This window comes from Uranotaenia lowii, chromosome 2, assembly GCF_029784155.1.
Source record: "Uranotaenia lowii strain MFRU-FL chromosome 2, ASM2978415v1, whole genome shotgun sequence".
NCBI classification, from domain to species: Eukaryota; Metazoa; Arthropoda; class Insecta; order Diptera; family Culicidae; genus Uranotaenia; species Uranotaenia lowii.
In genome coordinates this window covers 21,153,794-21,166,627 of record NC_073692.1, presented here as the reverse complement: position 1 = coordinate 21,166,627, position 12,834 = coordinate 21,153,794, and the positions used below count along the sequence as shown (strand labels likewise).

Genomic DNA, 12,834 nt, shown 5'->3' with positions numbered 1-12,834 from the left:
ATTTTCAAAGAAAATTCGAACATCACCAATCTTTGACAAAACTTTAAATGTTTGATTCAAAATTCTTTGGGGCTTAAATTGTGTTACATGAGTAAATTATCTTAACAAAATTGATGAAAAGTACCCCAAAATGTTGAAGTTGTGTCCTGACAATCATTTGTAATTATCTATTATTATCTTCTCTTCTGTTATTTATAAAGCAATTTGAAATTTTGTATTTCTATAATTTAATAAAAATAACTTTATAAAGTTCACTGTTGTGTCTAAAACCATCCAGAGTGTGAAATTAAAAAAAAAAGTTTTAATTTCCTTATTTTTAATTGGATCTTCACGTAAAAGAAGTAATAGTTTTTCAAGAAAAATATTTCAACTTGTTATCCTCCTTACTTGGTTTGACAACCTCCGTTTCAAAGGAAAACATGGTCTCTCAGAACAAAAAAATAGCTTTAGAGTAAGCGAAAATTGGGAGTTCACGAATCCCAAAAACCTTAAAAAAATCCCGGGAATTACCGGAACCAATAAAAATACCTAACTACTTAAATTTTACACGATTTAAAATGTGGATCAAATTGAGCAAGGAAAATAAAAGTTCTACTTAATGTTTGACTTAGATTTGATTTTTTTTTTATAAAAACTGGTTATAACATTGGATCTTGTTAAAAAAAATTTTTGTTCGACAACTAAGTGTTAAAGTCAAAAACAACGAAGAATCTATAAAAGAAACGGAAACGAAAAGAAACGGATTGTTCCATTTTGCAACACTCATCATTTAAAACTTCCGTTTCGCAAACTTTTGAGCAAAATCAACGGCAAAGAAATAACATATTTTGAAACAAAGGGATATTTCTCTGAAAATTTATTAGACTTGATGAATAACCTAAAGTACAGCCAACTTCCTTCGGAAGTGAAAAATCTTTCACAGTCATTCTTCATTTGCAGCAACTTTCAATCAAGTTCAAAGTTTTTCAATTCTTGGGTTCTATAATTGCTAATTGAATTTTTGAAAGACACATAAAACAAAATTTAAATACTTTGCAATACTATCACATATTTAAAATTTAAAAATACCATATAGATAAGGTTTCATATGCAGTAGAGTGTTAAAATCTTTGTTAAAAATTAACGTAATCTCGAGAATTCCCGGGAAAAAATCGTCGGAATTTCCGATTCCCGGTGACTTATTTTTTTGTTTCGATTATAGTCGTTTTATCATCTTTATGGATAGGCTTGTGATATAGCTCAGTTGGCAAGTCGGTTGCTGCCTGAGCCGATGTCCGTGAGTTCGAGCCCAAGAGTAAACATCGATCACAGTTGTACCGGATAAGTTTTTCAATGACTTGTCCGCCAACTACATCGTTGATATAAGTCGCGAATGGCATAAAGATGTTAAAACGACTATAATCGAAACAAAAAAATCATCTGTATGGCATTCGCGGTTCCCGGAAACGCTAAAATGGCCGGGAAACGGAAACTGTAGTCAGCTTGTTATGTCAAAAATTATTTGTGTTTGACATTTGATGTAATTTATTTAAAGTAAGTCAATATTTGAATTTTTCATATCGAAAGGAGTCAAACTAGATTTGAAATTAAAAAGCATTTGCTTTCCATACTGGAGATTAATTTATATTGATTCAAAAAGTTTGTTTTTCGTTTGGTCTGAATTAAAAAAAAATACGTAGAGTCAAATTACTTTTTGGAATGATCTAAAAGTAAAGTTGCCAGAATTTTTTCGGGCCAAAACAAATCCGGACAATTTTATATAAAACCTGACAAAATTCGGGCATTTGATTTCCAAACTGTCGACCAAAATCCGGGCAATATCCGGGCAAACTTGGTCGAACCTTGAATTAGTTTAAATCAAGCAAAACACATGAAAATAATTTAATTCATCAAAATCAAATCATCAGCAGATTTTAAATTTTATTTAAGGATATCAAACCTCCGTCATCAATATTTTCATGAAGCCTGAAAAAAAATCGTTTTGGACGCATAAATAAAAATTGTTTTCAACACATTTTGTTTGTTATTTAATTTCAGAACTTCGGGCAAAATCTGGGCTTTTCCAAAGTAATTCGGGCAACCGGGCCAAACTGGACTTCTCCCAATTTTTTTTAATAAATATCTGGGCAAACCCGAAATTATCTAGGCCATCTGGCATTTCAGTCTAAAGTTATAGTTTCTCCTGATGAAACTGAATTTTGTCTGATCTTTTTTCACGGGAAAGATCGATTGTAAATAACTAATAAGAGAGATTCCGACGCTTTTATAGCTCTCGAAATACAGTATCTAATCATATCCAAAAGGAAGAGTTAATTTTATTTTATTGTTTACGTTTACCATCAAAATTGAGTGGTATTAAAATCAATTCTAATCATTGATAGTGGTACCAAAACAAATACATGACTGATTATTATTAATTTTTACTTATCACTCTCTCGACAGATCATTGGCATCATATCAGTATTCTTCATCTGCGTGTCGATCATATCATTCTGTCTGAAGACCCATCCGGACATGCGGGTGCCCTACATCCGGAACATCACGGTCAAGACGGCGAGCCAGAACACTTCGTGGGTGCTGGACAAGACGCAAACGAATGCCCACGTGGCGTTCTTCTACATCGAGTGCGTGTGCAACGCGTGGTTCACGTTCGAGATTTTGGTAAAGTTTGCCCTAACAAGTTTTCGTGTTGTACCCAAATGTTAATTGTCTATTATGCATGGTTATCAATGTGCGGTTCGAACGTCGAACTATCTCATACTAATGCCACTTTTTGCCAACTGCAGGTGCGCTTCATTTCGTCCCCTAGCAAACTTAGGTTCATCACTTCGTCTGTAAATATCATCGACTACATCGCCACGCTGAGTTTCTTCATCGATCTGATACTGCAGCGATTCGCGTCGCACCTGGAGAATGCCGACATCCTCGAGTTCTTCTCCATCATCCGTATCATGAGATTGTTCAAGCTGACGCGCCATTCGTCCGGTCTCAAGATCCTGATCCAGACCTTCCGGGCCTCGGCCAAGGAGCTGACGCTGCTGGTGTTCTTCCTCGTGTTAGGTATCGTGATATTCGCCAGTCTCGTCTACTACGCCGAACGGATACAGATCAATCCGCACAACGACTTCAACAGCATCCCGCTGGGGCTTTGGTGGGCCCTGGTCACAATGACCACTGTTGGCTACGGCGATATGACGCCAAAGACCTACATCGGGATGTTTGTGGGAGCGTTGTGTGCGTTGGCCGGTGTGTTGACGATTGCCCTGCCGGTGCCTGTCATTGTGAGCAACTTCACGATGTACTACTCGCACACGCAGGCCCGTGCCAAGTTGCCGAAGCGGCGTCGTCGTGTCTGCCCGGTCGAACTTTCGAGGCCCCCTCGGTTACCAGGTGAGTGTTCGGCTTCACGAACGGCCATTGCCTCCGGATGCTGGTTGAAACGTTCGCCGTTCTGGCCTGTGGTTATCCTTCCCGCGATTGGTCACCCACAGTGGCCGGAACGCCGAACGTTAGTGGCAGATTGTTGGCCCCGACATCCGACGGAAATGGTTGAATTGCTGAAAGATTATTCAATATATTTGTTTATGGATTTTGAATTAAAAAGTTGGCATCCGCCAAGAATAAAGGGTCAAGAGTTAGGAAACAAGGATTAACAGTCTAGAATCAAAAATGAAGAGTCGAGAGTCAAGAGTCAAGAGTCAAGTATCAAGAGTCAAGAGTCAAGAGTCAAGAGTCAAGAGTCAAGAGTCAAGAGCCAAGAGTCAAGAGTAAAGAGTCAAGAGAAGAATAAAACAAAAGATTGCATGAAGAAATGACAGTGAAGAGAGTAAAGGGAGTGAAGAAAAAACGTGAGAAAAAAGCATACAGAGAAAAAAATTGAGCCATTCGAAAAGAGTAAAAGAAGAAAAAAAATAGAGGGAATGGAAAGAAAAGAGAGTGGGCATAGTGAAGGTAGAAAGAGAGAATATAGAGAAAAGATAAAATCTGAAGTGAATAAAGAGAGAGCCCAAGGATAGTTAGGGAAAAAATATTGTTCAAACAGAAAAATTAAAAAAAAGATTAAAGAGAGTAAAAGTTAAAAGAAAAGAGAGTAAATTACCCTCTTTATTTATTTTTCTTTTTTGAGAGTAATGACAGTAAAGAAAGTAATGTGGATTAAGAGAGTAAATAGCATGTGGAGCGTAAAGAGAGTAAGGAGAGTGATAAGAGAAGAGAACAAAGATAGTAAAGATAGTAAAGAGAGTAAAGAGAGTAAAGAGAGTAAAGAGAGTAAAGAGAGTAAAGAGAGTAAAGAGAGTAAAGAGAGTCAAGAAAGTTCAGAAAGTAAAAAGAAAAAGGAGAATGAAGCGAATGGAGAGCGAAAAGAGAGTAAAGATATTAATGTGAATAAAACGAGTTGAGAGAAAAAAGAGAGAAAAGAGAGTAAGGAGAGTAAAGCAAATAGAGGGAGTAGAGAAAAAAAGAGTCTAAAGTGAGTGAAGGTGGGTAAAAGATTAAAAGAGTGGAAAATAAGATGTAGAAGAAGAGACATTGAAGAGAGTGAAGAGTACAAGTAGTAGAAGAATGGGCATAAAACGGGAGAAAAAGATTGAAATAAAAAAACAAAATTGATTATCGCAGGAATGCAGAGTTTAAAGAAATGAAAAAAAAAAAAAAAATTAAAATGACAAAAATGACAAAAATGACAAAAATGACAAAAATGACAAAAATGACAAAAATGACAAAAATGACAAAAATGACAAAAATGACAAAAATGACAAAAATGACAAAAATGACAAAAATGACAAAAATGACAAAAATGACAAAAATGACAAAAATGACAAAAATGACAAAAATGACAAAAATGACAAAAATGACAAAAATGACAAAAATGACAAAAATGACAAAAATGACAAAAATGACAAAAATGACAAAAATGACAAAAATGACAAAAATGACAAAAATGACAAAAATGACAAAAATGACAAAAATGACAAAAATGACAAAAATGACAAAAATGACAAAAATGACAAAAATGACAAAAATTACAAAAATGACAAAAATGACAAAAATGAGAAAAATGACAAAAATGACAAAAATTACAAAAATGACAAAAATGACAAAAATGACAAAAATGACATAAATGACATAAATGACAAAAATGACAAAAAAGACAAAAATGACAAAAATGACAAAAATGACAAAAATGACAAAAATGACAAAAATGACAAAAATGACAAAAATGACAAAAATGACAAAAATGACAAAAATGACAAAAATGACAAAAATGACAAAAATGACAAAAATGACAAAAATGACAAAAATGACAAAAATGACAAAAATGACAAAAATGACAAAAATGACAAAAATGACAAAAATGACAAAAATGACAAAAATGACAAAAATGACAAAAATGACAAAAATGACAAAAATGACAAAAATGACAAAAATGACAAAAATGACAAAAATGACAAAAATGACAAAAATGACAAAAATGACAAAAATGACAAAAATGACAAAAATGACAAAAATGACAAAAATGACAAAAATGACAAAAATGACAAAAATGACAAAAATGACAAAAATGACAAAAATGACAAAAATGACAAAAATGACAAAAATGACAAAAATGACAAAAATGACAAAAATGACAAAAATGACAAAAATGACAAAAATGACAAAAATTACAAAAATGACAAAAATGAGAAAAATGACAAAAATGACAAAAATTACAAAAATGACAAAAATGACAAAAATGACAAAAATGACATAAATGACATAAATGACAAAAATGACAAAAAAGACAAAAATGACAGAAATGACAAAAATGACAAAAATGACAAAAATGACAAAAATGACAAAAATGACAAAAATGACAAAAATGACAAAAATGACAAAAATGACAAAAATGACAAAAATGACAAAAATGACAAAAATGACAAAAATGACAAAAATGACAAAAATGACAAAAATGACAAAAATGACAAAAATGACAAAAATGACAAAAATGACAAAAATGACAAAAATGACAAAAATGACAAAAATGACAAAAATGACAAAAATGACAAAATCAAGAAAATCGAAAAAATCAAGAAAATTAAGAAAATCAAGAAAATCAAGAAAATCAAGAAAATCAAGAAAATCAAGAAAATTAAGAAAATCAAGAAAATCAAGAAAATCAAGAAAATCAAGTAAATCAAGAAAATCAAGAAATTCAAGAAAAACAAGAAAATCAAGAAAATCAAGAAAATCAAGAAAATCAAGAAAATCAAGAAAATCAAGAAAATCAAGAAAATCAAGAAAATCAAGAAAATCAAGAAAATCAAAAAAATCAAGAAAATCAAGAAAATCAAGAAAATCAAGAAAATCAAGAAAATCAAGAAAATCAAGAAAATCAAGAAAATCAAGAAAATCAAGAAAATCAAGAAAATCAAGAAAATCAAGAAAATCAAGAAAATCAAGAAAATCAAGAAAATCAAGAAAATCAAGAAAATCAAGAAAATCTAGAAAATCTAGAAAATCAAGAAAATCAAGAAAATCGAGAAAATCAAGAAAATCAAGAAAATCAAGAAAATCAAGAAAATCTAGAAAATCTAGAAAATCTAGAAAATCAAGAAAATCAAGAAAATCAAGAAAATCAAGAAAATCCAGAAATTCAAGAAAATCAAGAAAATCAAGAAAATCTAGAAAATCAAGAAAATCAAGAAAATCAAGAAAAGTAAGAATATCAAGAAAATCAAGGAAATCAAGAAAGTCAAGAAAATCAAGAAAATCGAGAAAATCAAGAAAATCAAGAAAATCAAGAAAATCAATAAAAACAAGAAAATCAAGAAAATCAAGAAAATCAAGAAAAGTAAGAATATCAAGAAAATCAAGGAAATCAAGAAAGTCAAGAAAATCAAGAAAATCAAGAAAATCGAGAAAATCAAGAAAATTAAGAAAATCAAGAAAATCAAGAAAATCAAGAAAATCAAGAAAATCAAGAAAATTAAGAAAATCAAGAAAGTCAAGAAAATCAAGAAAATCAAGAAAATCAAGAAAATCAAGAAAATCAAGGAAATCAAGAAAATCAAGAAAATCAAGGAAATCAAGAAAATCAAGAAAATCAAGAAAATCAAGAAAATCAAGAAAATCAAGAAAATCAAGAAAATCAAGAAAATCAAGAAAATCAAGAAAATCAAGAAAATCAAGAAAAGCAAGAAAATCAAGAAAAGCAGGTACATCAAAAAAATCAAGAAAATCAAGAAAATTAAGAAAATCAAGAAAATTAAGAAAATTAAGAAAATCAAGACAATCAAGAAAATCAAGAAAATCAAGAAAATCAAGAAAATCAAGAAAATCAAGAAAATCAAGAAAATCAAGAAAATCAAGAAAATCAAGAAAATCAAGAAAATCAAGAAAATCAAGAAAATCAAGAAAATCAAGAAAATCAAGAAAATCAAGAAAATCAAGAAAATCAAGAAAATCAAGAAAATCAAGAAAATCAAGAAAATCAAGAAAATCAAGAAAATCAAGCAAATCAAGACAATCAAGACAATAAAGAAAATCAAGAAAATCACGAAAATCAAGAAAATCGAGAAAAACAAAAAAATAAAAGGAAATGAAGAAAAACAAGAAAATAAAGAAAATCAAGAAATTCAAGAAAAGTAAGAATATCAAGAAAATCAAGTAAATCAAGAAAATCAGGAAAAACAAGATAGTCAAGAAAATCAAGAAAATCGAGAAAATCAAGAAAATAATGAAAATCAAGAAAATCAAGAAAATTATGAAAATCAAGAAAATCAAGAATATCAAGAAAATCAAGAAAATCAAAAAAATCAAAAAAATCAAGAAAATCAAGAAAATCAAGAAAATCAAGAAAATCAAGAAAATCAAGAAAATCAAGAAAATCAAGAAAATCAAGAAAATCAAGAAAATCAAGAAAATTAAGAAAATCAAGAAAATCAAGAAAATCAAGAAAATGAAGAAAATCAAGAAAATCAAGAAAATCAAGAAAATCAAGAAAATCAAGAAAATCAAGAAAATCAAGAAAATCTAGAAAATCAAGAAAATCAAGAAAATCAAGAAAATCAAGAAAATCAAGAAAATCAAGAAAATCAAGAAAATCAAGAAAATCAAGAAAATCAAGAAAATCAAGAAAATCAAGAAAATCAAGAAAATCAAGAAAATCAAGAAAATCAAGAAAATCAAGAAAATCAAGAAAATCAAGAAAATCAAGAAAATCGAGAAAATCGAGAAAATTAAGAAAATCAAGAAAATCAAGAAAATCAAGAAAATCAAGAAAATCAAGAAAATATAGAAAGTCAAGAAAATATAGAAAATCAAGAAAATATAGAAAATTAAGATAATCAAGAAAATCAAGAAAATCAAAAATATCAAGAAAATTAAGAAAATCAAGAAAATCAAGAAAATCAAGAAAATCAAGAAAATCAAGAAAATCAAGAAAATCAAGAAAATCAAGAAAATCAAGAAAATCAAGAAAATCAAGAAAATCAAGAAAATCAAGAAAATCAAGAAAATCAAGAAAATCAAGAAAATCAAGAAAATGAAGAAAATCAAGAAAATCAAGAAAATCAAGAAAATCAAGTTAATCAAGAAAATCAGGAAAATCAAGAAAATTTAGAATATCAAGGATTATTAAATGAAAAAAATCTTTATTCAATGCAATTCCTTCAAAGTCAGTTAAATTTCAAAAAATCGAGAAATTCTTAAAATTTATCAAAAGAATATCAAATTATTTAAAATCAAACAAAATAATTATAAAATCAATCAAATCAGATAATCTGTAAAATTAAAGTTAAATTCAAGTTCAATTCAGTTTGAACTGTAAATTAAGTTGAGAATGAGATCAAACTATCAAATGAAAACTTCAAGTTTACTTAAAGGAGGTTTTATTTTATTTGAACAATCGTTTTCGTATTCTAGAACACAGTACAGTCACATAATTGAATTCACTTTTTGAACACTCTTTCTTTATAAACTAGTTTATTGCAATTTTGCGTTTTTTCTTTAGCCCACTTTAAGTAAGCTTTTCAATCATTTTTAACATATTGCTTATTCTTTTAGTTAAATTAAAAAAAGAGAGACATTTCCATCAAACAAATGTACAAACTTCCACTATGACATACATTCAATGTTTCATTTCCACGTTAAGGCAACGCTTTGCAATGCAGCTGTTTGTTTTTTTTATCCCCCATAATTTTTGATGCAATTGTTTTACTGTTTTTCCTCGTCTATTTTTTTCTTCAATTTCCCCCACACCAGGCCAAGGCGGTCCGGGGCAGTGCGCCAACACCGGTTCCGGCAAGCTTCCTTCTTCCAACGCTCCGAGCACCGGAAGCATGGACCAAACCATCAGGCGCATGAACGCCAACCGCAACATCTCCAAAGATGTCATCCTGCCAAAGATGGGTAAGTTCCTGCTTCTAGAAGGAATAGTGGGAAGAGATTGGGGAATTGTTGATGTTGATGTTTTTTTTTACAGTTGATTCTACCAAAGCTTGAATTTGAATCCTCTTTCCGTAAAGTAAGACATTCGTCTTTAAGCTTGGAATTCTGTAGAAATCTTTTCTATGTAGGTGGCTGCTTTTATTCTATCTTTTTCCCTCATTTCTTTCTTTCTTGATATCTTTTTCTTTCACGGACAATTGACAAAAAAAAACCCTTTCATAATACACTTCTGCTCGGATCACGAAATTGAATCTTGCAAAAAAAAAATCCCCGTAGCATGATGGGACGACAACCTTTAGGTTATTTCTTCGCGTGCAAAAATCTATGTACAAAGTTGGTTTCTGGAATTCGTTGCTATCGTCGAATGCCGCCTGCAGATCTTACCGTGCCGTTTCTTATCAATGAAATGAAACCCAAACTTGAGCAGATCTCGGGGTATCTGGATTCAAAATCCCATCATCTTCTCTCGATGGAAATCGATCGCCCCTCCCTCCGGTTTTCGTAAAAATAAGCCGCTGAAAACAGATGACGTTTCGAGCGAAACAAAATCTTACATGAATTGCCAATTTCGCGAAAGTGATACTTCACCAGATCCCAAGAATAACGAACCGAAAAATAAAAAGCAAAAAAAATCACTGGAAGAACTCGCGTTTTGCCGGCGTACCTTTAAGACCCCCCAGAAGCAAACCCAGATGCCCAAGATAAGCGAGAGAGAGAGAGAGGGCGAATAAAAAAACAACCCTCAATCATCAGGAAGGATCTCCTCCAGTTCGAATAAAAGGTACCGTAGGATTTACCTATCCATTTTTTTTTTGCTGTGAGCCCACCGAGTAAGATAAAAAAGACGTTATGCTGTCAGGCACGGCAAAAGGAAACCCGCCAGCCACATCCGAAATGGAACGCACCCTTCTCAGCTTCTCAGTCAGTTCTTCCTCCCTTGAGATGATCCAAAGGCTTCTTAGAAGTTGCCTACATTCAGGCGAAGCTGCAGCATCCGACCAAACCGAACACAAGCAATAACAACAGAAGCAACAGCAGCAGCAACAACAACAATAACAACCAGGTAAATAAGCTCACTTTATGCTTGGAGGCGTAAAAATTTCCGCTTTTGATACCGCGCCTTACTCCTTTTTGAACATACTTACACATTGCACACACGCAAACAAAAAACCCCGAAAAAAGCTTCCGATATCTCATACACACACTGAATACTACCAAGTAGGAAGTAGAGCCTTCTCGTAGACAGCTAGGACTCACTGTGTAGAGTAGCGGTAGTTATTCTCTAACACTCTCCTATCGTTATTTTTCCACATTTTTTTCCTAACCCTTGTAGCATTTTGCCGGAAGTATATCCGGTTTGAAACCCTCTATTTTTTTCCTAAAGCATAGGAGATAAACCACACCGAGTTTCATTGTTGTGGCTAATCCTTTTGCTCAAGTTCGTCGGAAGGCTAACATATCCGAAAATGAAAAGACTTTTTTTCGGTAAACCTAAAACGGGTAAAACAGCCTGTTTGTTGTTTTGAAACGCTTGAAATCCACCGTTTTATTGCAGTTAGGTGCCCGCGTCGTCGTGGAGTTTTCTGAAAGGCCTAGGAACAAAGGGCGAGTTGACTCTCTCGTGAGTTGTATCCTGTTGTTTCCTTAATGATAATGTCGTTATGAAACGTTCATTCCTGAAAAGCGCTTAATCGGCTAAATGTGCATAACTGCTTATGAAGCAACTCACAAATGTCTGTGGGAAGCCAGTCATTACAAAGCTTAGTTGATTTAGAAATGGGACAGTTATGAATGCACGTTTCTTGAAAACCATTAGTTACATCGAAAAACTTATTGAGAAACACATGATGGTTATTTTATAATTATTTATGGAAAAATATGGAAAAAAATTGTTTTTTGTAAGAAATAAATATATTTTATTCCTAGTACTCCCATCGGTCGTCGCATTTTTTTAAAGTTATTATATTGATAAGATTTTCCCAGTAATACTTTATATAATCGGCGATTTAGGCGACTGCTTCTCCTTCTTCAATTTCCGCTACTGTCTTGGCCAATACTTCTAATTTGACAGAAATTGGAGACAGTTTGGTGGCCTCAAGCCTCTGCGACAGATTTTCTGGAAATTTCAGAGTTCTACGCTGATATTTTTGCTTAACCTTTCGTTTCATAAAGTAACGAAGTAGGTGCTATATCCAAGGTCAATAACCAGAGATGATGGTGCCCAAAAATCCAAAACATGTGATTGATCAAACGTTCAATACAGTTATGGTACGGTTACAATTTTCGATGGGGTAGGTCTTTTTGATCACTAGTTCAATTTCCCATTAAAAGATGGCACTTATCAAAATGGTTCCTATGGACAAAAATTTGTATGGAAAAATTAAGAGCTACCTTTTATAAATTATTTTAACGTAACTGGCACACTTTTTAAAAACTTCCAAATGTTTCCACACATATTCCGGATCGTTTGCACCCGGTGCCGGTATCGAACGAGGTGGTGAAAGTTGTTAGAATAGCTTAGCTAGCTTAGCTTAGCTTGATTGACTGCTCACATCCACCTTAAGTCGTTGAACTTGAAATGCTTTATCAACAAAACTCAACTTATAATGCATGTATTTTCTCCCTCTTTCCAAAACCTCGCTCAATAAAAAATAAATTACCTTAATGAAATCTTCATAACACGCTATGCATTTCAAATCCCACTATCGCAGGCGTGGCTAAGTAGAACAAGTTCAACATCGCCAATGGTTGCTACTCCGTGATTGACCGAGGCCACCAATTTTGTACAAAGGTCAAATGAATGGTGTCTGGGACTGATAGCACATTCACAATGCCCAAAACTGATGCTCTCTCTTTAAACATCAATAACGGCGCCGGCCACGTCCTAGCAGTCAATAGATAGATTGGAAAAAAGAAGGGATGAAAGAATGATTTTGTGCTTTAGGACCGAGGTTACCTCTGCATCCTAGCAAAATAATTTTGGTTTGGAGTTTGGGTATAAGGATATAATCAGGAGACACTTTTGACTAGTGCAATAGTTTTGGTTGTAAACCTTATCTAATATGGGTCTGTTGTTTAATATAGTTGAACAAATAATCAGAACTATTATAAAGTTTTGTTTTTTTTATTTCTTACTGTTTTCCTATTTTGATAGAACAAGATTTTATAGGTATTTTTACTGTGTTAAAGTTAAAAAAATAATAAATTCAAATCTGATCGAATTCATTCAAACTTTAAAATTAATATAAAAAAACTGATAAAAAATATTGAAATATAACATTACATGATATCAATTTATGAACCCCTCTAAGCATAATTTAAAAGAAAATTATAAACATTATCAAAATATTTTCTTTATTTTTGCTCTAACCAAATAAAAAAATATAGATGTACATGTTGAGCTTG

The 12,834-nt window shown here is 32.1% G+C and overlaps 2 protein-coding genes across 14 annotated transcripts in view; both read left to right on the top strand.

Annotated features, from left to right (window-relative positions):
• LOC129746877 (potassium voltage-gated channel protein Shaw) overlaps nucleotides 1-12,834 on the top strand; it is a 470,858-nt gene that overhangs the window by 201,632 nt on the left and 256,392 nt on the right. The window lies entirely within an intron of this gene.
• Nucleotides 1-12,834, top strand: part of LOC129746878 (potassium voltage-gated channel protein Shaw-like) — a 423,808-nt gene that overhangs the window by 370,595 nt on the left and 40,379 nt on the right. The window contains exons 5-8 of one of the 2 annotated variants that reach the window (XR_008737394.1): nucleotides 2,443-2,661; nucleotides 2,787-3,390; nucleotides 9,244-9,390; nucleotides 9,706-10,492. Coding sequence is in view for 1 of the 2 variants with exons in the window: in XM_055740795.1 (XP_055596770.1) it covers nucleotides 2,443-2,661; nucleotides 2,787-3,390; nucleotides 9,244-9,390 (970 nt within the window). In the remaining variant the exon portion in view is untranslated. The remainder of the gene's footprint in view (nucleotides 1-2,442; nucleotides 2,662-2,786; nucleotides 3,391-9,243; nucleotides 9,391-9,705; nucleotides 10,493-12,834) is intronic. The other variant, XM_055740795.1, reaches the window with a different exon arrangement.